Genomic DNA, 27,892 nt, shown 5'->3' with positions numbered 1-27,892 from the left:
ACAATTATATCTTCATATTTCCTTGGAGTATTATACAAATATTTTCATTTAAATCAAGAAACTAAGCAGTCCTTTTTTTTTCCTTTACATAGCAGATGGTACGTGAACAATACACTACGACAACACCAGGCACTAGCCTAGAGAGGCCGAAGAATGAATATGTCTACAAAATTGGAATTTATGGCTGGAGAAAGCGTTGCCTCTACCTGTTTGTTCTCCTCCTGCTTATCATCCTAGTTGTGAATTTTTCTTTGACAATTTGGATTCTTAAAGTGATGTGGTTTTCCCCAGTAAGTGTTCTTTTTAATTTTCCATTCTTCTCATTTTCTCTTCCTTTCCCTGCCTCACCACTTCACCTATTTTGTATGTACATCAGCTTCTCTGTATGTAATAGATGTTTCATTTTTCTTTTTTCTCAACTGTGATTTGTACTTTGTATTTCAGAAATATCTGTCTTTGAACAAATTTCCTCATATGTAATTTCTGTACTGACAATAATTTTTGAAATACTGAGGTTGTTGATACCTTATATTGCAATGAATTCTAACCATTCTATGAGAATGTGTTTTACTGCTGTCTAATAGTCTCTGCTTAGTTGATATTTTATAAACGTGTTTGCTGTAATTTTATCTTATACAGAATTCCTTAGTGTTAAAATATTGCAGACAGTTTATGGTTATTTAGCTTCTCCTATTTATCAGCATCTAAAATTTAACAATTTATTTGCCCAGTTAATTACAACTCAGAAGTAATTATCACTACATCACACTTGAAGCTAAGCAGCTATATAATTCGGAAATAAATTTCATAGCTTTCCACTGTCATATAATATAATTTTGCATGTAGTAGGTTAAAGGATAAGTTTTAGAAGTCTGCAAAATATGGCTTTAGTTATGCAGTAAAATGCATCAGTGAATATTGAAGCTAAGCTAATTTGTTCCCAACATGCAGTTGTGATACATAGATGATTTGAGTAGACTTGTTACAAGAAAAACAATAATAATAAATTTCTACATTCTGCCCTGGCTATTGAAGAAACTAGCTAAAGTTTCCATTATCTATTGTTATTACACTTCTGTCACTAAATGAAGACCAGTTCTAGGGAAATAACTAAGTTTCAGGTAAATATCAGCTATAAATACATTTGTGCAAAGTACACGTGTATGTCACAATCCTCAGAAAAAGTACATGACACCATTATGAACATCCTTGAGAACTTTTTACTGAGTATTGTTTTAATAACTACATCTGTCAATACAAGAATTAATTCTGAAGGTACCCAGACAATCATAGAGGAGCACTGCTAGCTGCTAAGTCTGAGTGTAGATGTTAACTGCATGTTCAAAGTCTAGAAGTATAATTAGGAAAACACTTTTTCAGTATTGTGCTTTAATGATTGATCAACCTGGTTCTATAGCACAGCCCTTTCATTAGCCTACTCAAAGTTGACCAACTTCTTATTTTGACATTGAAGTTTCTTTTATAGTATGAAAATTGTTCTCTTTTTCTGTAAAGCATCCTTAAATCTTTCATTAAATAATAACTTACAGTATACAAAAATAACATGCTATGTCTATATCCAAATTAAAATAATGATGAAATTATAAACAGAGCTTCAACAAGCTCTGGCCTAGAATTAATCTATGCACACATGTCCCATCTGAAACCCAAAAAAATCAGACAGTTTGATAAATACTAGCCAAGAAGCTAAGCTGATAAAGGAGAACATGAACCAGACGCAGATGTGCTGCAAGAGGAATAGATTTTGATCTCCTTGTAGGAATTTGGAAGAATGATAAAAGACAGAAAATTTTCTAAACCCCATTGTTTGAGAGGCCTTTAGCATTGAATGAAGATAAGTTAAAGAGAATTTCATTCCATTTCATAAAATCTAGACTAAAAGAGAAGAACCTGAACAGAGAATATATTCTTTTTCTCATACTGCCCCAATTACAAAACATATGAGCATCTCCAAATTGTGCACATTGATTCACAGGTATTAGATATCTCTCATTGTTCTTTTCCTTTTCTCTCTCGGAGTTCAGGGGGACAGAGTCTCAAGTTTTTTTGTGCAAGTGAGAGAAGAAACCTGTGAATTCATTATATTCGGTTGTTTCAGAGAAAAAAGAATCAAATAATTATGCCTTGAGCTTGTTGAATTTTGCATTTGTAATGGAAATTCCACATTCTGTTCTTAACATAATGAAGCTTTCTGAGAACTAAAGGGGACTGCTAGCTGTAAAAGTTTAGAAACTGAGAATCATAAGGGATTTAGGGCTACAACAAGGTGAGGATGTCAGAAGTCCTGTGGAAAATTCTGAAGGGTCCGGTAAGTTTGAAAGAGGGGAACTTTAATGTCTCTCATGTTTGCTGAAAGGACAAGCATGGCAGGATCGAAACAGTGAAGATTTCTAGAAGGTGTCAGTAGTAGTTTCTCAATAGGACAGTTAAAGGTGGCACACAGCTGGCTCTGCTACTTGTGGGATCCCATGGGACCCAGATCTCATAAATTAATCAGAAAAGCTTGATGAAATTTAAGGACAGTATCTTCCAAATGTAGGAATGATCTGTCCTGATATTCAGGAAGATAAGTAGCCTGGCTTAGCTAGGCAGGTTACTTGTGATGGGGCTTCAATGCAAAAAGCAGTATTAGAGAATATTCTGAGTTGGAAGGGAAGCATCATAGAGTTCAACTCGAGTGAATGGCCTGTAGAGGGACTGACCCCACAACCTTGGTGTTATTAGCATCATGCTCTAACCAGCTGAGCTGATCTCAGGGTATAGAAGAGTTGGAAGCAAAGACAGTCTACAAAGAAGAAATTTAGAAACATTGTCTGGGCCAGGAAATGTGTCAGGCCTCTGTCCAGGAAAGCCAAAACTCAGCCTCAGTTAAGAATTACAAAGAGCAAATGGCAACAAGGTGGTCTGCGTCCATAGGTGCAGAGAGAACTGTCTGATTCTGTTGCAAAGTCACCCTCTGCAATGTTTGACAGGTTTTGGAGACTGGGGAAATCCTCGATGACTGTGGGTGTGCTAGTGTTGCACTTGTGTTCAAAAAGGGAGGCCATGGATTTACTAAGGGTGAATGATGCCTGACCAATGGGATTACCTTCTATGATAAAATGTCTGAAGTTAGGGAGGGCATGAGATATCATTTACCCTGATTTCACCAAGGCTTTTGACTCTCTCTCCCACAATATCCTTGAACCCTAGTTAGGAGATTACAGCCATGAAAAGTGAACAAACAGCTAAGTATAAAAAATAAACTGCCTGGATAGTCAGGCTTGGAAGGTAGATACTAATGTATTGTATGGAGGCCAGTAATAAGCACTGCAGTTGTTTTGTCACTGGTCCTTTTCAACAACTTTATCAATTACTTGGACGAGGTGGCAGAATGCTTGCTCACTAAGTTTTCAGATTATACCAATTTGGGTCTACCATTCAATACTTTCAAGGCTCAGGCTGCTATTCAGAGCAGCTTAGACAGGCTGGAGGTATGCTAGTCCTAGTCCAGGATTGTCTAGTGCTCTAAAACTCAGGTGTGAAAAATGCACCCAGGCAGACGATTACCACTTCTGATGCTCTAGCAAATCTTATTCAGAAACCCCTGATTAATTCGGTTATTATATTATTTAGGTTCTTCTACATTATCATAACACCAGGAACAGTTGTGTGTCAAAGATTATTCCTAACGTGTCTTAGCCTCTGATGGAGAAACCCATGTTTTCCATGGATTTTAGTAGATGCCCTAGCTATCATGGTCTTCTGGAATAAGAAAGGTGCTTGTGCTCTTTTATGTTGATAAGGACAGATAATAATGCAACTAGAGTATTCCCCAGGGTAACTAGTTGTCTTCCTTCAGCGTGGAGTTTGGCACATAGCACCGGCTTTTCTCTGGCAAAAACTTTAAACACAGTGTAAGAGAAGTAAACAGGCTTTGATAGTTTTAGATGCACTGTCAGTCAAACATGATTCGAATTTGCACTCAATCCCAAGTTTTCCTGCCACCCATGTTAAACCTTACTTGGGTTTGAGTCACTAACAAGAAGAAAGTCAAGTCCCAATACTAAGCCTTAGAACACCACAAGCCATCAGGACAGGAATTAACTAGGTATATGGAGGGCCAAGCACACGGTATCCAGTCCATCAGTGCATATTCTAAGCATGGTTTTTCCTGAGAACAGGACAAATGTTGAACCTGCTCTTGTGCCTGCACTTCAGCAAGACGTAGAGAGATAGGCAACAAGAATTGGGAGGGTCTCTGCACATTTAAGCTAGAGCATGGACTTCACTTTTATGCACATAAATGTCTGGCACTGGAGTAAAAAGGAAAATTGCTACAGTTAAACAAAAAATTACAGGGTTTTTCAAATATTATTCAGAGGTGCTTTCTTCTTGTAGCTTACTTGTAATTAGTGAGTCCTCTACCCATGTAGCTATTCCCAGAAATTTTATCAGAGACACAGTACCTTTTAATCTTTTTGGGTTCTGATAAGCAATTAACAATGAATATAGACAACGTATTAAAAATTATTTTTTAATTATTTTCCAAAGTTTTCTATAAGGCAATAACAATCTCTTGGTATTTCAGCAATAACAATTTTTTAATATTTCATTTAATAAGAAATGTTGAAAAGGAAACTATGTATAATCTTGCTTGTATAATATATACATATTGGTTGGCTGATAATGATACTGGTCTAAATCTACAAATATCATATGTATTTTGAAATAAAATAACTGATTTTATAATCAAATACTTGTGTAAACAACTATTTAAACAGTTGACAAATTCAGGCAACAAAGATGGAGGGAATTACTTAAAGAAATATAAAATAAGAAACTAGGAATGTGATTAATTAAGAAAGCAAAATTTTAACAGGTAACACTTTCTGACAGTGAGACTTACTACGCTGTGTAATATGCCTTATTACATTGGAGATGTTCAATTGTTTGAAACATTTAAAATCAGACCAGACAGCAATGAAAATGTACGGTAAAGAACACTTATTCACAGCAAGAGTTCTCCTTCACAAAGGAGATACAAAGACATATACTAGTGAACTTGTACAGCTTTTCCATGCATTTTGTGATTAACAGTGGATGCTCCATGGAATTAGTTGCCATTTTGAGAATGTTGCATTATTTTAATGCTCAAATGAAATAAATTATTTAATTATTCACAAATTCTCATCCTAATTCATCATGTCAGAACATAAATATTCCATAGTTTCTACCCTGAATAATTCTGAACAGCTCTATTTTGCTATTTTTCTATTAAATTAAAAACAATTTGCCTACAGTCTTTACCATTGTCTGTATCAGATAGTGAATATGTAAATACTTTGTGCAAAGATTAATAGTTTAATAGAAAGATATTGAGACACTTACTGCAGAAAAGCTGTTACCAAAGAAAGTAAGGCTTCTCAGTAGTGATACCTGTTTACATATATATAGAATATATTTTCTTAAAGCATTTGATTAATCTGAATTATATTATGAATCAAATTATGTGTATGTAAGAGTGTGGAAGAACACTTGTTTAAAATGTATTGTTGGAATAATTTATAATATTGATAAACAGTTATAAAAAATCTGAGTACAGTGCAAGTTTAACAACTTGATTTAAGGATATCCTTTTGACAACCTTTACAAATCAAAGGAAGATTTTAATTCCATTTCTTTAGCTAAGTTGCATAATTACAAATGTTAATATAATAAAATTAATCAGCCAATTTACAAAAACTTAATTCCTGAATAAATATATGTAGTAGTGGGAGTAGCAGTCTATTTTTAAGTCTGTTTTTCTAACACAGGAGATGTAATGCCAGATGTAATAGCATTTTTAGTTTCTGATTATTATCCAGCTTTTAAATATCTGGGCAGTACAGAACCAAACACAGAATTTGGTCCTTGCTAAACAAGGAAATTGAGGTGGAACTGAATCTGTTTTGAGAAGATACTTTTTCCTCTTGAGTAACACCTGTTTTAATTAATACCTTTCTTTATGTAAGGAACTTTGTTATTCTGTATATCAGGACAAAGAGGACCTGAAAATGTGTTGAAAGTATGCATCTTAAGTATTAATCCTATTTTATGACAGAAATCTTATAAAAAATAAACAACTACCAATGGTATGGTGAATTTGCATCATTCATAGCTGTTTTCTTACAAAACTGTTGAGTACAAAGTGGCCTTCTACTTTTGTAGATCATGAAATATTATCAACCCACTTTTTAGTCTCATCTATAAAGGATGTTTAAGTCTGTATCCAGCCCTAAAACTTGTGAGACAAGTTCTATACCGGGAGTGCTTGCTGTTGCTCTGATTTGACCATTGTCTTTTTTGTCAAAGATTCCACTGTCATCTGAGCAGATCAGTATGAGAACCTTCTCCGTCTGAGCCCAGCAAGTAGAGTCCTTGCAACAGAAAATGAGATGAGGCTATTATTATACCAAGCACGTACTTAGCTCCAAAATTGATATTGTAAGTCAAACAGAGTTTCATCAGATTCATTACCAGTCCTGTTTTGCTGATTGCTCTTTAACAATCTCTACCCATAGTCCTATTATCTCAATGAAACAGTACACTCTTGTTTGCAAAGCAAGTTCTCTAAATAGCAATTGCTGCAAGAAGTACTGCAGTGAAAGCTGGATCTATAAACCCATTAATTGAACTAGCTTTGGGGCACAACAATTGATGTCTTGGCCTGAACTTGCCAAGGTCTTTCCCTGGTCTGACCTAGAAGTAGGATGTAAATATCCTATAAGAAAAGGTATTAACAGAGTGGAAATGCTGCATCCTCTGTACTCTGAAGTTAATATCATTATCAGTTCCATTCAGCCACTACAGCATGTGAGGACTTTTAATATTTGGAAAAGTTGAATATTCAGGGAGCAGATACTACAAATCAAACATGCTATTAACTCCTCAGACAGAAGCTACTTGATTTGAATTGAATGTGTGTTAAAGGTAATGTTTGAATCAACTTTGAGAATTTTTTGTTGTAACCGTGCTAACACATGTGTTGGCCTGTCTTTCCAATATTTGATTTCTCCCCAGAAGATGAAAATACATATCTTCCTGTGCACCTATTAGCTGATACATGACCAGAAGTTTAATTTCTCTTGTCTAGAGGAGTCTGAGGACTGCATTTGAGTCTAATACTGGGAAGGTGCCAAAATGATGATATGATATGGCATGATATGACATATGTTATGAAGAGTGGTTGCCTACATATAGTGAACCCATGTGTGTATCAGTTTCTGTGTTGGTAGGAAAATACAATTTACAGTTATTGATTGAATGTAGGTGACACTAGAAATAGTCATTGTAAACTGAATCAATGCCCCCCATGCCTCATGCTCATTTCTAAGGGCCACATGCCTGCAGCAGCAGACCTACATTGTCATATTATTGGGAGATAAATCCCAAATAAATCATCTGATGCTCTTTCAATTCCCTATGTCATAGACAGCATGCGGCTTAGCTACCTGAGAGCAAGTACTGTGACTGCAAGGGCCCTAAAGCTTCATCTGCTTGTTTTCGCTCCTAATAGTCTACAGTCTGTGTTTAGAGTCTGAGAGAATGATAACACATCCAAGATGGTCCTTCCATCCAGATGTTCCATAACACAATATGTCTTGGATTCTGTAGTGGTGGCTATTTATTTCAGGTGGTTTGGAGTATCCCTGTGTAAGTAATTCACTGAATAGCTGTCAAATGTCTTTTAGACTAGGATTTCTCAATCAAGGAGGCTTTTGATGAGCTTTTATGAGGCTTGAATCCATTCAGAGCTTGAATTTTTGTAGAAGGCCTTGTCTCTGTTTCTACAAGCACTTACCTGCTTGGGAGCATTTTGAAATTATTAAAAAGCTTGTACTGTGGATGAAGACATCCTGTTGCTTCAATTAGAATATGCCTAGCAGTTCTGAAATGAAAACTGATCACACCTTTGTGAACACTAATGCTAAATTGCATCTTTGGTGCATAAGAATTTGGCAGCTGCCAGCAGTTTCAACTCCTTGCAGCAATAACAAAATCTGCTTACTGTCTTACAGAGATGCCATTTCATCCTTCTCTTCTGTACAGCTGAGTCCCTGCCTCACTTAGGACTTTGAGTAATTAGAAAATGTGAGTCACAGCTATGGGTACAACACCGTGTTACAGCTCAGGGCCAGCACACTCATGCAGTGACAGTCACCAGCATCAGGATAACCAGAATCCAAATTTGCCATGCATCTGCTATGTTTAATGAAGCACTTTTTTTTCTCCCACCCTAATCAATATCTTGCTGTATAAGTGCATCAAAGTCCACATGTCACTGATGTTTGGACCCCTTAATCAGGTCAATAGAAATATTTTTATTCAGTTATTTGAATAGGAACAGAATCAAATCTTTGAAACTGAAAGCACTAGTTTGTTTATCACTGAGGAAGTCACAATAAATAATATTTGGCTTCTCCTAAATGGTAATATAAGAAGCAGAGTGATTGTTGAGAGAACATATGTATAACTATTGGGCTCTGCCTATTCAAGGAACTTAGCACTGAATCTCAGTGCGTTAAGGTGGTTGTTTATCCTAAATCCTTCTCTCTTATATTCAACGTAACTTCAATTTGCCAAATCTAAAAGGGGGATAATAGAATTTCCCCATCTCACAGTACTGCATTACTCAGTACTTTTACAGTCTTAAGATGCTCAAATATCACGGTACTAAGGACATAATAATTGTTTACAATCACAATGGTAATTTCATTATATGAAATCCACATTTTTTTGTTGTTTGCATGCATCTTACAAAGTTTATGTTAGTCATCACAGATAGTCATTTATGTACATAACCCAAGTCTAAATTTCCCTGGTTTTGCGCTTCCCAAGTGGTCAGTGAGAATGGATAATGAGGCTTTTATGCAGATATGTGAGAATGTGAGCTTTGTGTCAATGCTTAAATGAAATACCTGATGAAGAAAATAGGACATACTTGAGGACATACTTCTACAAAGTAATCCTGAGTGATATAACTAGATTTACTGAAAAATATGAACTTATGATCATAAGTTGGAAGTGCTAAGTTTTGTTATACAGCATATTATTCTTTATGGCAAAGACATTTCTTTGTCTATATAGCATTTGTAGAATAATCATTGCTGAGAAATCTGAATCCATTAGAAAGAGTGTGCTGAGTAAATTGCATAATCTTTTTCCACATAATTTTTTTTTGTCTCTACTAAAAATTTTTTCCTCCCAAAGGTAGAATAGCAGTTGCCACCCAAGAGTTTGTTAATTTCCCCAGTCTGCTTCAGAGCAAGAATTGCTACTTCTTCCTCTGCTTTCTTGTATTTCAGATTTGTCAATGTCACTTTTTTTATACTTACTCTATAATATACTATTTAGTTTTTTATATTCCATAAAAATATGCAATCTGTCTTCAAACCCAGTCACTAATATAATCTACTTTCACCTGATGGGGGAAGGCATGAGGTCAGACCAAATTATGAGACCCTAAATTTGGTTAATTAAAGATGTTTGTTGGCCATAAATCTTTAGAATATCCTGATATTTCATGTCATATTTTTCAAAAGTGTTTGTCTTAAAACCTCTGTGTTTTTATGACGTTGAAGTGGTATCTGTTTTGTGTTACAGGTTAGAAAAAACTGTCCATAGTCTTAAATAGAAAAACATATTTCTAAATCAGTCAGTGCTGGCTAGAAATTGTCATTATGTAAGCCATAGGGCACTCATCATAGGTATTATTTTAATTTTGCCTCATATCACTATATAGTAGGTACTTTAAAAGCTTCGCAATGGGGTAGAATTTAGAAGTTGTGTCTACTTTCGCTGAGAAAAGTCCATACATTATATATTTTGAAGCAGTAAAATATTTGACCCTGAAAAACAGATTCCATAAATAGCTATCCTGAAAGCCTCTTTCCTGAAACAAATCCTTGCTGAGGAAGAATTGCAGTTGTGCTTTTCAGTGGAGTGAATGAATATTTCTTACCTTATGGAATTTAAGCAAAGCTTGTTTCTTTGTCTCTTTTCAACCCTGCTCAAAAAAAAAAAAAGCTCTGTTTTTTCTTTGAAAGCTGGTTTGACATGTTATTTAGCATTGTGTATAGATATAATACATAATCTGATTAGACAGATCATATATTTAAAAAGAATTACAGTCTCTTCAAGTTATAACTTTTATTGGTGGTAAGCATAATTCATTAGATGAATAGGTTATTAATGTATCATCAGTGGCCTGCTATGTATCTTTTCTGCTTATGTGGAGAACAACATGAAAACTATTTTGGGTGGAAATACTTTTTGGATTTATTGTTTTTTATTTAGCCCTCTCACTTACTCTTTGTAGTTTGAGGCAGTTGGGTTGAAATATTTTCACATGTGGCCAAGCTGAAAGGCTACACTTTTTTTGTCATGTTTTCTGTCACTTTTTATGGCAGGAAAAGGGGTGAATCCTTTACAAATTAGCTAAATACCTGTAAAATACCTTGCAGCTGAAGCCTGGAAGTCCTCAGATGTACTTACTGAAGTAATTTCTCACTCGTTTTTCACATTATCAGTAATATGATAATGATGAAAGAAAATAAAAAGAATGAAATAAGGTATCAACTGGAAAGCACAATTGGACAGAACTCAGGAGGGAGTGACGAAGAGAGAAAGACAAAGGTACAAAAACTAAGAAGGAGGTGATAAAGAAAAGGTACATGATAATGTGAGAGAGAGAGCCTTGACCTACAATTAGAGGAGAAAAAACCTAAACCAATAGATTAAAAATTAATTAAAAAGAAGGAGGTAATTACTGAAAAGGGAAGCAAATAAAAATCTCTCTTTGCCTCTTCAGTAGGCTTAGAAGTATTACAGTCTTTGTAAAATATATTATTGATAAATAAACCTTGAGATGTTAATATAAGGTTTGTTTTATGTAAGTACTTATGTGTAGAAGTTTATTGTTCATGACATTTTTAGAAGGTGAGTACAAAAGCAATTTCAGCACAGCCAATACAAATGTACTTCTTTTTAAGGTAATGACTGTATTACTCTATTCCTGCCCACTGCCCCCTCCCTCTGCCAAAAAAAAAAGGAAAAATAATCACCAAGTTTAATAACTTCTTGAAACATGCAGTTTCTCAAAAAAAATTACTCATGGAAGAAATAAGGAATTCTTAAAATTTTGAACGCATTACTATTTGTATCTTTATCAACAGACTGGAGGCAGGCAGCTCTAGAAGTGTTTAATTTGTGAAAAAAAACACACAAAATAAATATGCATAATTCTTCCATCTTCTCCTTAGACTGGAATGGGACACCTGCGTGTTACAAAAGAAGGTCTTCGTCTGGAAGGGGAATCTGAATTCTTATTCCCTCTTTATGCCAAAGAAATCCATTCTAGAGTGGTAAGCGGATAATCTTTCAGTAGTGCTATATACCCACATATTTCTGCATATTTTAAAAGGTCAATGTTGCTACGGCAGATATTGCAATGATGCTACGTTGCAATGATGCTATGGCATTTATCTCTTAGACATGTAATAAGCAGTAGCTCAAAAAGGATTTATAAAGGTTGTCATATATAAGTAATGCTAAAAATTTAAGAGTGTGTGGAAAGATTTTCATCATTTTTATTATTTTAAAACATAGACTTCTCTGTTAAACTGTTTGTTTTATTTATTCTTCCACTACAGAATAGCTTCAGTATCTCTAAAATTAGTGGACCCCATTGGAGAAGTTATGATTTCTCTAATAAATTCAGGTTTTGTCACTTCTAGCACGATGCTATCAAATGTATGATATGTTTGTATATTTGTGTACATAAGGTCTACAAGTCTAAATGGAAAGATTTAAGATTTAGTCTTGTTTACACAGACAGAAAAGTTTGTTTTGTTATTATTGTTGAGGTGAAAAAAGGAATAGCATAATCAAAGAAAATACAAACAGATTGACTTTAAAATGTCACCAAGAATGGGAATGTTATGAAAGATTTGTGTGGCAGTAGTAGGTTTAGAAAAACAAAGAGAGAATCTGAATTGTTTTTTAATTATCCAGGGGGTCTCTGAAACTTATTCCAGTGATTTTTTTTTTAGAGGGTTATCTGCCTCTGGCCAGTAAAATGAATATTTTTCAGATCTATTGACCATAATCTAAACTCTCACAAAATAAAGCCTTGTTTTATGAACATTATCAGCAACCAATGGGACATTTCATTCAATAAAGTACTATTCAGTGACAGTAAAAGCCAAATATGACTCTTTCATATCTTCAAACGAGAAGAAATAGCCACTTTTCTGAACCTACAGAAAAACTGTTTGTATTGCTACAGCAAGAGAAAATGTAAATAAATATTTCAGAATGAGGTTGTTAAAATACTTGATTACTAGAATTTAAGTAATGCCAATATATTTTACTTGTATTAAGCCTTTCTTTTTCTCTCTTTCTGCAACAAGTATTTCCAGTATCAGGAACAGCTCTTAATTAAGACAGTGAAATTCCATTACTGAATCTGTATTTCCATTTTATTTCTTATGCTATTCTGCTTGACAGGCAGTGGGAAAACTATTTATGTGCTTAAATGAATTTCCCTTTAGGTTGTTTATCAGTAAGACATGTAACTTTGTAAGACCAGCATAGCTAATACTTAAGAACTCTCTCTACTCCCAAACATCGTTATGCAACATTAAGCTACCATTTGTGCTCTCTTAATATTCCTTTCAGCTCTTAATACATTTAGTACAACGTAGGAAGAAAGAGGTGTGGCAGCGTCTAATATAAGCTTAGCTGGCTAATGACCCATCATGATCATTAGTAGTATGCATTAATTAGAGCCTTCAGGCTACTGCTTCTCTTGGCCCACTGATAGTTCATCAGAGGTTTTCTGTTTGTTTGTTTCCTTGCTTTTTTAAATATTTAAACTCTCTAGAGGCTTAATTGCCTGTAGCTTGATCTCCTGGGTGCAATCTATATATTTATTCTCGGGAAGTTACTTATTTGTTATGCTTTCTTTTTCTAAGTTTGTCTTAGAGAATTGGGCCCGTCACAGCTATCATAAGAGCTTTCTCCCTTTCCTTAATAGTTTTCTCCTTGCAGTCTCCTAACAGCTTTTCTCACCTAATGAGGTCTTCAAAGTGCTAAGAAAATATGTAGCAGAAAATCTACTTGCTGTGCATCATCTCTGGAGCCTATTATAACTTTATGCCTTCATTATGAGTCCAAGACAGAGTTGTAGACAACACCATTGCATCTTTGCTAATGCATTTTCAAGGAAAGATAAAAGATGAGGGTTTTTTAAATATGTTACTAGATTTTAATTAGTCAAAACCACATACGTGGCAGCTACAGGTCTAAAATACAGTTTATTCGCACTTACATTTGATATTACAAATTACTAACTTATTTTTTAAATCAACTAGTGTCAATCAAATAAATGTAGTAAAGATGCCCAGATTTTTGGGTCATTTAGACATCTACTTAACAGTACTATATTTACCCAATCTCCAGTGTTTGTTGACCTTCTTTTTCCACTTCATACTAACTTGTTACCCTTAATGTTCATTCTAACACATGGCTTAACTTTTTCGTAAGACATTTTCATTATTTTTATTAGTTTTGTTAGCTTTCACTTTTTCCTGATATAATTTACAAAATGGGATTCTTTTATTTTGCTCACTTAGTGACTTCTTTTGAGAGAGTCTATCTTCCTACTTGTAAGATACTGGGATTTTGGTTTTTTAAAAAAGTGTGACTGCAAACTCAGTATTGCTTCTACCACTGTTACTAGATAAGTGTTTGTACTAAAATTCATCATGTAAAATGTGTTCAAAATTCTGAGGTTATCTCATACTCTTAAATATTAAATTACAATGAGAACATGACTTGGGACTTATTTTCAGGGGTTAGCCCTTCAAGGTGCCACATAGGCTCACTTGTCCAGGAAAAGAACCAGAAGCCATAGCTGTGAAAGAGACTGATCTTTAACAATATTACAGTAATTACAAACTCATTTATCTAGGAATGAGTGTCTCCTCTGAGGTCACAAGCAGGCAGCTTGCTAATACCTCTTCATATCATGTATTCCCTGATAATTTGGCAGCTGAGACCTGCTTAGGCACTCTTATCAGTTACTAAGTTCTTGTCCTTCAGACAAAAAGCGTGCTTTAGTATGAAAGCACCTGTACTGCAAAAAACTTCCTCCCGTCTTTTAAAGTCTACCAGTTTATCTGCAATTTGTTGATCCACATGAGCATGATCAGACCTTCTGTCCCCAGATGATTTTCTAATAGTTAAGGTCAAATAAAGACAGTGGCCACTATGATCCCCCTGAAAATCAGCTGCATTTAAAGATAATTCAGGTGATAAATTAAGTAAAAACATAAGAAGAACCCACTCTGTGCCTTCCTCACAAATTTTTGGGATGTTTCTAAATGCCCCCTTCAAATACCCCATAGCAAGGTCTCTTGCTATGAACCAGTTTCATTACTGTCTGTATATCTAATTTGGTGGGGCACAGTGAGCAGCTAGGTCTTTCAAAACAGTTGTTCGTCTGCTGTTCAAGACAAGGAGTACCTTAGGGAGGCTCCAACGGGCCTGAAGTACAGACAGTTAGAGTGCAAGGTCTGGGAATAAATAATGGAAATGGTACATCACCTGGGAGGAGTTCAACAAGCACAACAAGAAGCCATGAGTTAACACAGTGGGATGTTTTGGCATTGGTGAAGTAATTCCATTCTGGCTGCAGTCTAAGAATGACATGAAATTTTGAATTGCCTACAATAGCTACTCTGGATTGTAGTGCTTGGCGTGAATGAAGATACCAATTACACCTGTTTGTCATGCCCTGGCTTCCTTCAGTAGCACAGAATGATGGGTAGGCATGAGGCTCTGATTGTTCAGCAAATGCCTCAGATCAAGTTGTGATTCAGGGATGTGGACAAGGTGATGCTGTTCATTCCACTGATATGCTTCTGTTATCCTTCAGAGTGGCAGACTGGGAGACAATTTAAGTTAGACTTATTTGTACTGTCATCTATTAAAGTCAGCATTGATCTAGTCAACCTGCCACTTTTTCCATCACTCACTGTTGGAACTTCCTTGCCAGGAGAGTCAGTGCCAGGTGCCAAAATTAAGCAACAGCCTAGAGACTGCATGGACCATTGAGGAAACAGAATTCACATGCATGTTTCTCGTCAAGTTAATACAACAGTATGAATTCACAAAGTGGAATGCTCACACTTAATTAAATGGCTATCCTGTAGATCTAGAAGATCCAGTACTTAAGCATTTTTTCGAAAAGCTAAAATGTTAGCAGCCATGTTCGTTGGTCCAGTAACACAGATTTTGTTCACCTGAATTATTCCCTATACTTTTTTTTCTTATTTTAAATCTAATATAGTTAAGTAATCAGAAATGTCTGCCTGCATTATTTGATGACATTTGTGGATAGTTTTGTAGGTACAAAGATCTTGTGGTGACCGAGTTGATATTAAGACTATACTAAATTTTGAAAATTGTTAACAATTGTAATTATTGTTAATTATGTTCTGCCTAACATAATGTTTGCTTTCTCTGTATTTCAGGACTCATCACTGCTTCTCCAGTCTACTCACAATGTGACTGTGAATGCTCGCAATTCGAATGGGGAAGTCACAGGCAGATTAAATGTGGGTAAGTCTAAGTGACTATTCCTTGTTCACTGTTTTGGAAACATTGTAATGAATATTTGTAAAGAGCTTTGAGAATATAAAGCATTAAACACGTGATTATTTATTACTGTTATGGCCATATTTGAATAGTCCAGCTGTAGATTGGTAAGTGGCAGCAGTATAGTTTCAATTTCTCTAGTTTTTTGTATATTTGAAGCTCTTTTTTATTGCAGAGTTATGCAAAGGTCTCTGCAAAAGTTACTTTTTTTTCTTGTGTCAATAGCTATTGATAGTTGCAAATCATTTTGTAAGAAAATGCAACAGGAGAACATGGCTAGAGTTTCTCTGCATTTCTTAGTATTCCAGAGACTAAAACAATTAAGCAGATGTCCTTAAAAAAATTCAGATTCAAAACTCAGAAATGTACCTTGTTTACTATGTATGGTAGCAGTAAAATATATTGGTTTACTGAGTGAAATCAGTAGATCTAGACAGATGTAAGTGAGAGACCTTGGCAGAAAGAATAAGCAGACCTTACTCCTCAAATCATATTTTTAAGGCAAGAATGGCAACGTGTGTCAGATAAAATGGAAATTTTCTTAGCTTTGTTAATATTTTTCAACCTTTATTTGACTTTGGAGAAAAATGTAACAATTTATTAACTCATTTCTTACCAGGTTCTCAGGCAGTAAAGCATAAATTCCTACTTATTTAACTGTAGGCTAACCTGATATGTTTAAATAGTTTTCTAGACTGGGACCCAGATGAGCATTGATGAGCAACATTTCCATGCTCTTGAGACAATGTAACTTCGTGAAAATTCCTACTTGAAGAATTATCATTTCAATTCATTGAACAGTTTGCAAGCTTCACTATTTTCAAACAAACTGTTTTCAAACAAAAGAAAAAAATAATTTGAAATGTATAAAGGAGCCTGCTATTCCCCTTAAAATATATAATTATACAATAAATCACAATTTGGCCTTTAAATGTTTTCAAATTCCTTTCTTTGTAATTCAGTCTATCATAAAGGTCTGCATGATTTCTCTTAAGAAAATGCCCCTAAATATTTATCAAAACCTGATAGTAGCAGCCATATCTCATTTTGTTCATAATCAAGAGTATGAAATGTACATTTTCATATTATTAGTAAAGTTATTAAATCAGTTTTCAGTAATTAACAATTCAGTGACCATATGATCAAACCCAAATGTGTCCATGGTCAAAATTTCTGTGACATGATACATCTGCTATTGAGTTCTGTCTGCTGCATACTGTTTGTGGTTGCCCATCATGAGACCACCATGTGTATCAGCACTGTAGTTGTGTCCTTTGTGCCTAATGACCAGAAGTTATGAGGATGTCCTTTGGGAAGGGCAGACTACAAAGCAGATCATTGACCCCTCACACTAATTTGTCCAGCCAGATCCCTGCTGAAGTCTGAGAAAGTTACAGGTGAGATCATGTCAGGCAGTAGGTCAAAGGATGAATTGTTTGACAGTGTCCAGCCTGCATCACCTAGAGCTGTTGAGAAGGAAAGTCTGCTATAAAGACATCCATAAAAGTTTTGTCCTGTATTTAGTTTAGGCAGTTGTCATATGAGTGGCTCCATCTTTAATAGGTGCTTTTGCATGAAAGTGAAAAAAGTGGCTCTGATTTCTGCTGAACTCAATTCAGTTGTTGTATTTTAATGTACTCATGATACACTGCAGGAACTTTGTCCCAGTGCAAATAAGGCACCTCCATATTTCAAGCTGGAAACATGAGATACCTTTGGCGGGTGGAAGGTGTTATTGATTATGAGGCAATGCTTCTGCACGAACAGTTAAACTTTGTTTGGGAAAAGAATGTCGGCACTTAATAGTGGTATAAATCAATTGCTTGTTCAGACTTCAGCACCTGTAATGTTACTGAGGTCCATAAATGAGCAGTCTGAGATATTCACCCACAGTATATCTTTCCTGTTAAAAAGAGAACTTCAGTGCTGGAAAGAGTGTGAAGAGTGCATTTTCCTGAAAGAAAAGGTATTTTAGTTGTTGTACTAGCCCATGTGTATAGATGTTACCTTAGGAAAATGAAACCTGGCAAAAATAACAATAAATCTCAGTCATTGTTTTGGGGTTTTTTTACCCCTTCTCAGTAACTATTTAGTCTTCTTCTGAGAGTGTTAACAAAGAGAAGTACAGAAAGTGAGATGGAATGTGCTGCCTTAAATAAATAGAAAGTTAAAAAGATCTGTTCTATTGGGCTAGAGACATCTAGATTGAAGAAAACATGTAAAATGAAGGCATGATAGACAGAGAGTGGTCAATACAAATCCATGGTGTAGAATATGGACTGTGGTATTTGGGGAGGAGAGTTCTGCTGGATGGGAAATGTCTCGTCAGTAATGACTCATTAATACCACCCATATTTAGTATTTTCCCTTTTTATTGGTAGTTAAATTCTGTTTCTCTGCTTTTCTTCACCTGTTTTTTCTGGCTGTATCCTCGTAATATGCAGTTCAGTGTATTTTGTACCTTATGATGTTTTGTTGCTCTTTAACCTTTTCCTCAGGAAAAGCCAAATACTTAGTGTTGTCCTGATGAAAAGTTGTCTGGCTGTGCAGAGAAGCTGTAGCTGGCTTAGACAATATATGAGGAAACCAGTACAAAGGAGGGGAGTGTAGATTGGAAGACCTGCATCTCAAATCTTTTAAAAGTCTTCAGTGTGCAAAGACAAATCAAATTCAACACGGAAGCAGGAAAGTTCTGACAACACTGGGGCTTGCTCTACAAAAAATACTTAGATAAGAAAGTGAAATAGTGATCTGAGCCTGGGAAATCACAACTACATCAGAAGAAGTACTAAAGTGCATTTGCATATTATTTGAAATATTTGATGTTTAACTAATCTCTCTTGATTGGCAATTCTATTTATTAAATTTATTAATCATTAAGAACTGGTCTTACATGCTGTCTGCTGTAGTTGGTACCATTGTAAATAATGGCCAGTCTTCGCGAGCGAAGATTTGGGAAAGGTCATTGACCCTTCGAGCCTGCGCAGTGGATTTTTTAGGTGAGACCCAGCGTGCGCTGAACTGAGCCCACCCTTTAATCCTGAGGTTCATCTGCCGGGGCCGAGTGAAACTCGGACAGTGGCAGTGAGGGTCTCAGAACGTAGGTTTGTTTAGAGTGACCTTCTCTTAGGTGGATTGCCTCACAGGGCTGAGCTCCATCTGCCCGGGGGGCCGGGAATCGAACCCGGGTCGCAGCGGTGAGAGTCCTGCACCCTAACCACTAGACCACCAGAGGCCCCTGCTGCCCCCACCATTGTAAATACTAACATGAAATATTACAAATATTAAATCACAGTAATTTTTGACTGATGTATAAGTGTTGGAAGAGCAGTAAAAACTTAATACTTTAAAGAATTTTGTTAATACCTAAATATATGGTCAAACAACGTCGACTGGGGTGACAGTCTGTTAAAGTAAATACATAGCTTTATACTTTTAGCCATTGTCCTTAGTCACTCATAAAATGCAGGTATGTAAAATGCTGTTCCCGTATAAGGAGTGTGAAAAATAGATGTGTGGCTTATTTACTTCATATGCACAAGCCTTTGCTAAAGAGTTAATGTCTTCTACAATTGCCGGCATCCTGGAATTGTGTCTTAAAACTCTAGTCATCTTATAAATACAGGTAGTTGCAATTGTGAAGGAGCTGTATAGGTAAGTTTGGGATTGTTCTGAGGATGGCAATGTAATAAACCATCACTCATAAGATTATAACAAAAATACCTTTTAACTCATGGAAATTGTGATTCAAATGGTCTGTTAAAATAATAAATTAGTAAGAACAATTTAAATACCCAGTCTTACATAGAAGTAATTCTCAAGAGAGTTCTGAAACAAATCTTTACTTGAGGAGTTTCTGTTCTGAAACAAATCTTTACTTGAGGAGTTTCTGTTAAATTACTCATATGAGGACAACAAGGCACAACATTATGCATTCCCTCATGAATGACAGATATGCTAAAAGGACATCAAAATGTGAGCAACTTCCGACATGAGCACTCCTGTTTTAAAGTTTCTACATGCCCCTCAGTTCATCTGCATGACATGCCTCTTGCAGGAGTTATCTAGACATTAGAGCTCTTAAAAAAACATTGCTGTGGATGTTGAGTTTTGGACTGTGTTCTAAAATAAGCTGCTTTCAGAAGCCTCACTGAATGCAAATACTTTTAACTGCTTACCAAGAAAAGAACACTTTCAAAATAATAGAGATCATAAATTTAAAAAAACCCAAACCAATTCTGTGTTTTACTCTTTTTTTACTTAAGTATCCCTCTGGATGACAAAAATACCCATTTTGTTTGGATTACTCTTTAAAATCATTTAAAACTCATATATGCCCAAAGAAGCTCATATTAAATTCAAGTAAATAACAAAAAAAAAAAAAAAAAAAAAAAAGGAAATAGAACCTTTAATTAAGGGATTGGGGGAAATTATTGCTGTAGCAATATTTCTAGGAGAAATGGGACTTCAAAGGATGGTGGCCAACAGACAGCAAGGAAGGAATCTAAGCAAGGCATAGTTGTAGGAAAATACAGGATTGATAGTCATAGGGAATTAAAAAAGCTGTGGAGAGAGTTGCTTATAGGCAAGACAAGGATATCTACAGAACAGATTATAATTATTTTCATTAGAATAGCTCCTGTCTTTAAAATTTTGAATAAGATTCAGGTTTCTTTGTCACAGCTTGCTTATCAACCTTCAAAATAATGTCATATTATCTGTAATATCTAGAACTTTCTTTAGTAATCCAAGAAAGCTGCTAATTGTCATCTCCAGGATTCCTGTTCTTACCACTTCAAAGCCTTTTTAAGTCCTAGAATGAAGAAGCAATGTAGCACCTTTGATTTATACCCTGAGCCATAATAAAGCAACTTAGTGTAAAAAGTTGTCGAACTTTTTCAGTAATGAGTGATAATAAATATATTATATATAAAAGAAACACATGGACTAGATAGTCAATTGTCAAATACTTAAGAGCAACATTGGTATCAAACAGTAAATGATGTTTCACCCAAGTAAACATAGGCTTCTATATACAGCAGATGAATATAATACAGTCAGCTTTTGCAGTGGTATTCCAGCGCTGGATAATAAGGATGTGAATGAAAAGCAGCACATTTCCATTTGTCATTACTGAACAGTAGGGCCAGTTTTTTAAGTGATTTATTTTTCAAGGATCATGTAAGGAGGCTTCAATCTACAGAAGACCCTAAATTCTGCTTGTAAGATATCTTTTTCAGGAAAAAATTAAAAAAAAACAACCAACCAAACGAACAAAAATCACCGAAGGAAAGAGGTTTCCAAAGTTGTGCAAGATCTGTGAGAACAGATTCCAATAGAGTAGATTGCTGGTCCTCCTCCTTGTTCAGTCACTTACACCAAGGAATAGTAACATCAGTAGCTTTGGGTTAGGGGTTCCATTTAAAGTATTTAAAGCTTGAGGAATTTATTTAGATAACTGGATTATGAAGCTGTTCTGCATTGTTAAGCATGAAATCAGCTCCACTCAGAAAGCATGGGAATATGGTGAAAGTCAAAATGGTTTATGCAGTGTGAAAACAGAATTACAATCAACGTTCTGCCTTGAGACTATTTTCATGTCTGTAACATTAATCTGAACAGCTGTTGCAAAGAGAGCATTTGTGCTATCCCACCCTGCTTTTTTAAAACAGGAACAACATTCTAAGAAAACAGATCAATGTCAGTACCTAATATATTGCTTTATTAGAAGTAATTGTCATTTAGAAACTAGTACTTTCCAATGTCAAATAATTTCCGGGTTTCTTATCAGCATTTTAATATTTCATTTTCAAGTGATGATATTTTTTCACCAGAGGCATAAGAGGAAGAAAACAGTGTTAAGGAAGCATGATGATTGTAAGAAGAGTTTGATGTTGTTTTTATAGGGAAAACCCTGAGGTCTGTTTCATAAATTTGACTTAATGACATTGTAAAATCATTTCTCCTTCTTTATTTTTCCAGGAAGTCTTTCACAAAAAACTCAATTTTTGTCCAAATAAGTTCTTTCTTATCTTTAAGATAAAAGCCAGAACATATTTCTTGAAGATCTTTGTCTGCAGGAAGATGATTATTTGCACAACTTTAATTGCTGTCCAGCTGGGTTATAAGAAGGAAAGATACAACATAGGAGCAATTAATAGAAAGATAAATTTGAAACTTCATGGAAGTATTTTTGAGGTGATTAAGTCTTCCTATGATCAAGAATTTACAAGATTTGTTCTAAGGGGATTAAATTAGGGATGCTGACTTCCTAAATAAAAAAATTTTAACTACCAACAAATCTGATCATATCAAGACATACATGCTAGTTTTATTTAAAAGTAAAATTTAGTTGTCAAGCAAAATTTAGAGAATGAGGGGTGGCTGCTAAAACATCCTACAGACTTTTTAACCTATCCTCTTTTCTAGTTTACTGTTTGAATCCATAGCAGACATCTTCCTGTTCTGTATTAAATGCATATGCTTTTAGTCTTTTGTGAGACCATTTTGTATATCACGTTGCAAAGAATTAAAAGAAATAGCAGAAAAAATTAAGTAATATTCAATTAAAGCTAGCTAAACATATCACCATGAAAACTCATTTGTGAAAAAAATAATTTGGACATTACATCTACAGTTTAATATTTAGACTCAAATGAGAAATATTCTCTTCTGAAAAAAGTACCATTGATGTCTAAGCACCATGAATAGTAGAGTACTTACCATAGCAAGATGTGCACACCCTGTCCCCAAATATGATAGTCTTTATGAAGAAATGTATGATAATGTTCACCGTCAGAAGGGCTGGTTTAAGCCAGACTAAAAACGTCCTCTAAGAGTTAAAAAGATAGTTACTGTGAGGGTGGTGAGGCATTGGAACAGGTTACCCAGAGAAGCTGTGGATGCTCATCCCTGGAAGTGCTCAAGGCCAGGGTGAATGGGGCTTTGAGCAACCTGTTCCAGTGAAAGGTGTCTCTGCCCATGGCAGGGTGGTTGGAACTAGACATTCTTTAATGTCCCTTCCAACCCAAACCATTCAATGATTCTATGATAATGTGTATTGCCAACTTGCTTAAGTATGACATCACCACAGTTAAGGAAAAATTTAACCTGACCCAGGGGATTTGAATCCTATGCTCTCACTTCTCTTCTGTCCAAGTCTGTAAGAAAAGAACATGAGTCTACAGAGTTTTGCTCTGAAAAAAAAGGCTAATGTTTAGGAAATCCCTTTTTATTTGGAAAATAACCGGTTTGTGGATACCTGTTTCTCATTAGAGAGCAATTACTTGTCTGAATAGCTTCATTCTCTCTTTATTCCAATGGGAGAAAACAATTCAAAAGAAGGGAAAAAAGGGAAATTATTAAATATTTTATGACCTTCTCAACTTCCACAGTCTCAGTAAATTTGCAATCCCATGCGTATCTTTGTTCCTATGGTACAGTAATCATTAACATAAGTAATTGGATGATAATTTGAAGATAACAGCTATTGCTAAAGGTGAGGACAGTTTCTGCAACTTCCTTCCCTTAAAGTAGTAAGAGTATTGAATTATTGGCATTGATTAATGCTAGAAGGATCTGTAAAGGCTAGGTTAAAATAGCTGACTTCTACTGTGCCTGTAATCTGTGATAGAATTTGGATAATTAAGTACATCTAAAATCCTAATCATTTCAAGTGTAACTATCAAATCCCGATGGCAGCTTGTGGCCAAAAAAAGGAGCTAGATCCCTATCTTTTTGCAGCAGGTCTGTAGAGGACACCCCCATCCTGATAGACTGTTTGAACACATATCTGCAGTGTACCCTTGTGGCAGCGAGGACTAATTGCACACTGGGCTACATCATTCCACACCTGGGAGGCCAGGTCTGGAATACTGTTAAGCCCTCTACAGTATGACAAAACTGTGAGCAAACTGAGGAGGTGCACACAAGGTGCTGTTAAGATGGTCAGGGAGTTGAAGCATGTGAAGTATAAGAGTCTGAAGAAGCTGTTTAACCTGCAAGAAAAGAAAGCTTAAAGGGGGTTTCCAACTTCTGCCTGATACTAGGAGGGCTAGAGATGAAATGAATCATAGAATCATTAAGGCTGGAAAAGACCTTCAAGATCAAGTCCAACCTTCAGCTGAATACCACCATGCCAACTAAAGCATATCACACAGTGCCACATCTACTCATTTTTTGAACACTTTTTTGAACCCACTTTCCTGGGTAGCCTGTTCCAATGCTTAACCACTCTTTTAGTGAAAAATGTTTTTGTAATATCAAACCTGAACCTTGCTTGGTGCTACTTGAGGCTATTTCACCTTATCCTATCACTAGTATGAATCCAGATTCTTCTTGGGATGCACAACAAAAGGGCAAAAAACAATAATGGTCATGGGTTGCAGGGAGGCAAAATGCAACTGGATAAACTGTGGGGGGAAATATCACTGTTAGAATGGTTAACCATGGGAACAAATTGTCCAGGGAGGCTGTTAAATTCCCTTCCTCAGACGTATTAAAGACAAGACCTGGACAAGACCCTGAGAACCTTTATCTAACTTCCAAGCAAGCTGACCTTGATGTGATCAGTAGGTGGGACCAGGTGACTTCCAGAGGTGACCTCTGGCTTGCATTCTTCTGTAGTTCCATCTTGCCCAGTCTTCAGCTAACTCTCTGAAAGAGCTCATGTTGCTCACAGACCCCATGTCAGACTTTCTAACCTGATGTAGAAGTCCTGGATACACTAGGACATCAAAAATAAGCTGAAGGCCAGACAGAGAACACAGAAGTATGTAAATGGACTAGACAGTTGCATTATCAACTCAGTCATTCCCCACCTGTTTAACTGATCCTCTCACATCGTCCTCTGCGCAGATCCAGTAGGTATGCTTAGATATGAATCACAGTGCAGGAGCTGACCTTATGAAAATACACTCATGGCTTTCTTTTTTTTTTTTTTTAAAGAAAAGGAGGAAAAATATCCACTATACTGAAAATAGAGTCGTTCAAGTATTTGCTCAGGAATGAGAGACTCACATTAGCTGTCCTTTCTTCATACAGGGTTTCAAATTACCATGCCTCGTCTCCTTTGGTACTTTCCTTTTCACCTTATCTGTCTGAGAACTGTATGTTTCACCTTTTCCTGTTGAAGTTAATATCATACAACAAATTCTGGGTTCATTAAGCCTGAGCAAAAAGGTGACACCATAGCCTTTTTGTCAAGTCATTGTGTGAGAAATATGATCCGTTCCTGCCGAAGTTTCTACATGCAATAGCCCATTTTACAATGAAATATTGCATGGGTTTCTTGTTTCTGTATTTAAATAGAGTATTCTATATGGCTAATGCCTAGATGGATAAAGACATTGCATTAGCTAAATCACTCTGAGAGTGGAAAGTGCTATCACCTACATACCTAACATTAGTTGGGTTGCTACTGTCTACATGATCAGTGTCTGTAACCATCATTGAGAACCAATTTTTTAAGATCTCTAGACTTGTGTTCAGTTATAGAGAACAACAAAGTATAAGCAGCACTGACAGTAAGGCATTCTTACGTTGATCTGAGGGGACATCATTGTTTCATCCATTGCATAAAAGGAGAACTGAGAGAAAAAGAGGAAACAGGAGAAGCAAGTGTTCTATTAATGTATTACAGTTGTTTTTCAAGGCAAGGAGTGATGTATGACATGGACATAAAATATATATATGCAACATGCTGCGTATTTTCTGTAATAATGCATTTGTTCTAACGAAATGCCAATACTAATGAAGTACTTGCATACCATTCCATATGAAAATATGACTAATTTTATGTTTCTGAAAGTAATGACTTTACATTTATTAGTATTGTATTGTATTACTCGTGGAATGAGAATTGGATCTGTAGGAGTATTACATTTTTAATACACTTTTAATGATATCTTATTTTAAGTAAGGTGCTTTAATTTAATAAAAATTAGCTAAAAAATTAAATTGCATAGGAGTACCCCAAAGTGCTCAGGATTTTGGTTTATATTCATCACTGATGATTCTAGGTTGTAGGAGAAGAGCAAAGCATACAGAATAGCTGACAGCCATAGGTTATCAGAAATGATGGATAATGAGAGAGAGTAAGAAAATAAAAGATCCGAACAAATAAATCCAGCGTTGGAAAGCCTTTTCTTCTGAAAGATCTGAAGACATGTTAAAAGTTTACTTGTATATATTAAAGTATATATAAATATATATTTGGCAGAACTAACTGTATTTGAAGAATCTGCATACTGGTAACATGTAGGCAGGCTCTTCAAAGTTCAGGCTCTCCAAATTTCATTGCCATTAAGCATTCGTGAATATGTATGTTATGGCAAGCCCCATTTTTGATAAAGATACTTTTCAGTCTTGTACATCTGTATTTGTACTGACCTGGAATTCAAAGGTTGAGTAGTAGTAGAAGGCAGTTTATTTAAATGCTTGTCAACTGAAATGGACTCAGTAAATAAAAGACCTTCCTTCCCTAGAAAACCCCTAGGGGAGTCAAGAGTGAGGAGGAAAAATGAAAAGGAAGACCGTTTAGTATTATGTCAGTTGTTTTTGGAAGACACATCTGTCAGTAAGTGGAAAATGAATACTTTTCTATAACCTGCATTCAGTCAGGTTGCATTTTTAATTGTAGGATTTTATCAATAAATACGATTATATAGTTTTAGTTGACTTACATGTAGTTAATGTACTAGGATGGCAAACAAAACATATTTAGGCATTAGGAGATTAAAGTTTCAGATATTGAATTTGGCTGCTGTTTATGAGTTGAAAATTAACCTCACTGGGATCACAATACAATTAGTGTTATTGCAATGTAGCTAGTCTATGTGTATTGTGGAATACAACTAAGAGAGATTAATGGCTACTTTTCATTACATAAATTCATTCCCATTTGTGTAAAAGCCTATTATTCCTTTTTGAAACTTGTTCCACGTATACTGAGATGTCTCATCTCTAGCATGAATAAAACATACACTTGAATTTTGTTTACCCTACTATTCCCTCTAAAGATATAAAATACATCAATTATTATCCATACTATTCTCTGATAATGAAGGTTATCTATAGGACAGTCATTGTCCCACTTTACTGGGGCATTTTTTTTGAGAAAACTGTGGACCTGAATATTCTTGTTAAAAATTTATTGAAGTGTGCAAGGTCCAGGATCAAACAGGAAAGAAATCTGGATGGAAACCCAGCACGGGCAAGGCCATGAGTTGTAGTTTCAAAGAGAGACAAGTTAAGGCTCCTTTGGAAAGTATATAATGTTCAGTGAGTGCTCTCTTGCGGAGTTTTTCCTTGATTAAGTCTGGCTTTAAAATTCATGGGATTAGATGAATGGGAAGGATGAGGAACCAGCCTCTGCAACACCAGTAAAGTTGGTAATGCCCAGTTTATCCATGCCTTTGATCTGTTTGAATACAGAAGGATCTGGCTACACTACATAAAGAGCCGGTTTTGTTAATGCTGTTGGGCACAAATGGGAACAATCATAAAATCATAGAATGGCCTGGGTTGGAAGGGACCTTAAATAAAATACCTTAACCAAGATTTTCTAGGAAGGCATTGACAAGATTGCCTCACTTACCCAGAGCTTCTTCTTTTGCTCTAAAAAAAATATTGTTTATTGCCTTATCACTGAACGAAGATATTCCCTGATATCACTTTTTGCAACATACTTCTCGGAAATTAAGTCATGTGCTTCATAGTGGCTTTAGAGAAGAGCTAAAATGAGGTCTGTAAGGCTGTGCCTGGGTGCACATGTGCAACAGAGCGTAACATAATGCAGAGTTCAGCCCTCTATCCTGACCATTTTCAATAGAATCAATATTGGGGTTTACGCCTTAAAATTATTGCCCTGGTTTAGGACATTATGGCTTTTATAACCCTTTCTGTGCTTGGTGGGCTATTAAAAGCAATTACTTTGTATCTGCTGAAACATTAAGGAATTTGTTTGGAACCTTATGGTATGCATCTCTTGTACCAGCTACCATGCAGATTTTGTGAAATACCTGCATGTTCTTCTTAGCACTATCAATCATCTGTCACCTAATGCCATTTCCAGAGAATCAGAGAATATTCTGAGTTGGAAGTGACTCACAAGGATCATCATGTCCAGCTCTTAAGTGAGTGGTCCATATGGGGATCAAACCCGTGACCTTGGCATTGTTAGCACCATGCT

General features: G+C 35.6%; 1 protein-coding gene across 4 annotated transcripts in view; it reads left to right on the top strand.

Moving 5' to 3' along the window:
- The window catches only part of SGCG (sarcoglycan gamma), a 110,322-nt gene that overhangs the window by 52,264 nt on the left and 30,166 nt on the right, over nt 1-27,892 (top strand). For 2 of the 4 annotated variants that reach the window (XM_017831591.1, XM_017831593.1), the window contains 3 exons: nt 96-290; nt 11,304-11,405; nt 15,579-15,666. In XM_017831591.1, coding sequence (XP_017687080.1) covers nt 96-290; nt 11,304-11,405; nt 15,579-15,666 — 385 coding nt within the window. Of the gene's footprint in view, nt 1-92; nt 291-11,303; nt 11,406-15,578; nt 15,667-27,892 lie in introns of all 4 variants that reach the window. The other 2 variants (XM_017831589.1, XM_017831592.1) reach the window with 1 other exon arrangement.

This window comes from Lepidothrix coronata, unplaced genomic scaffold (assembly GCF_001604755.1).
Source record: "Lepidothrix coronata isolate B3197 unplaced genomic scaffold, Lepidothrix_coronata-1.0 Scaffold193, whole genome shotgun sequence".
Lineage (NCBI taxonomy): Eukaryota > Metazoa > Chordata > Aves > Passeriformes > Pipridae > Lepidothrix > Lepidothrix coronata.
The sequence above is the reverse complement of the archived record's forward strand: the minus strand, read 5'-3'. Positions and strand labels throughout refer to the sequence as shown.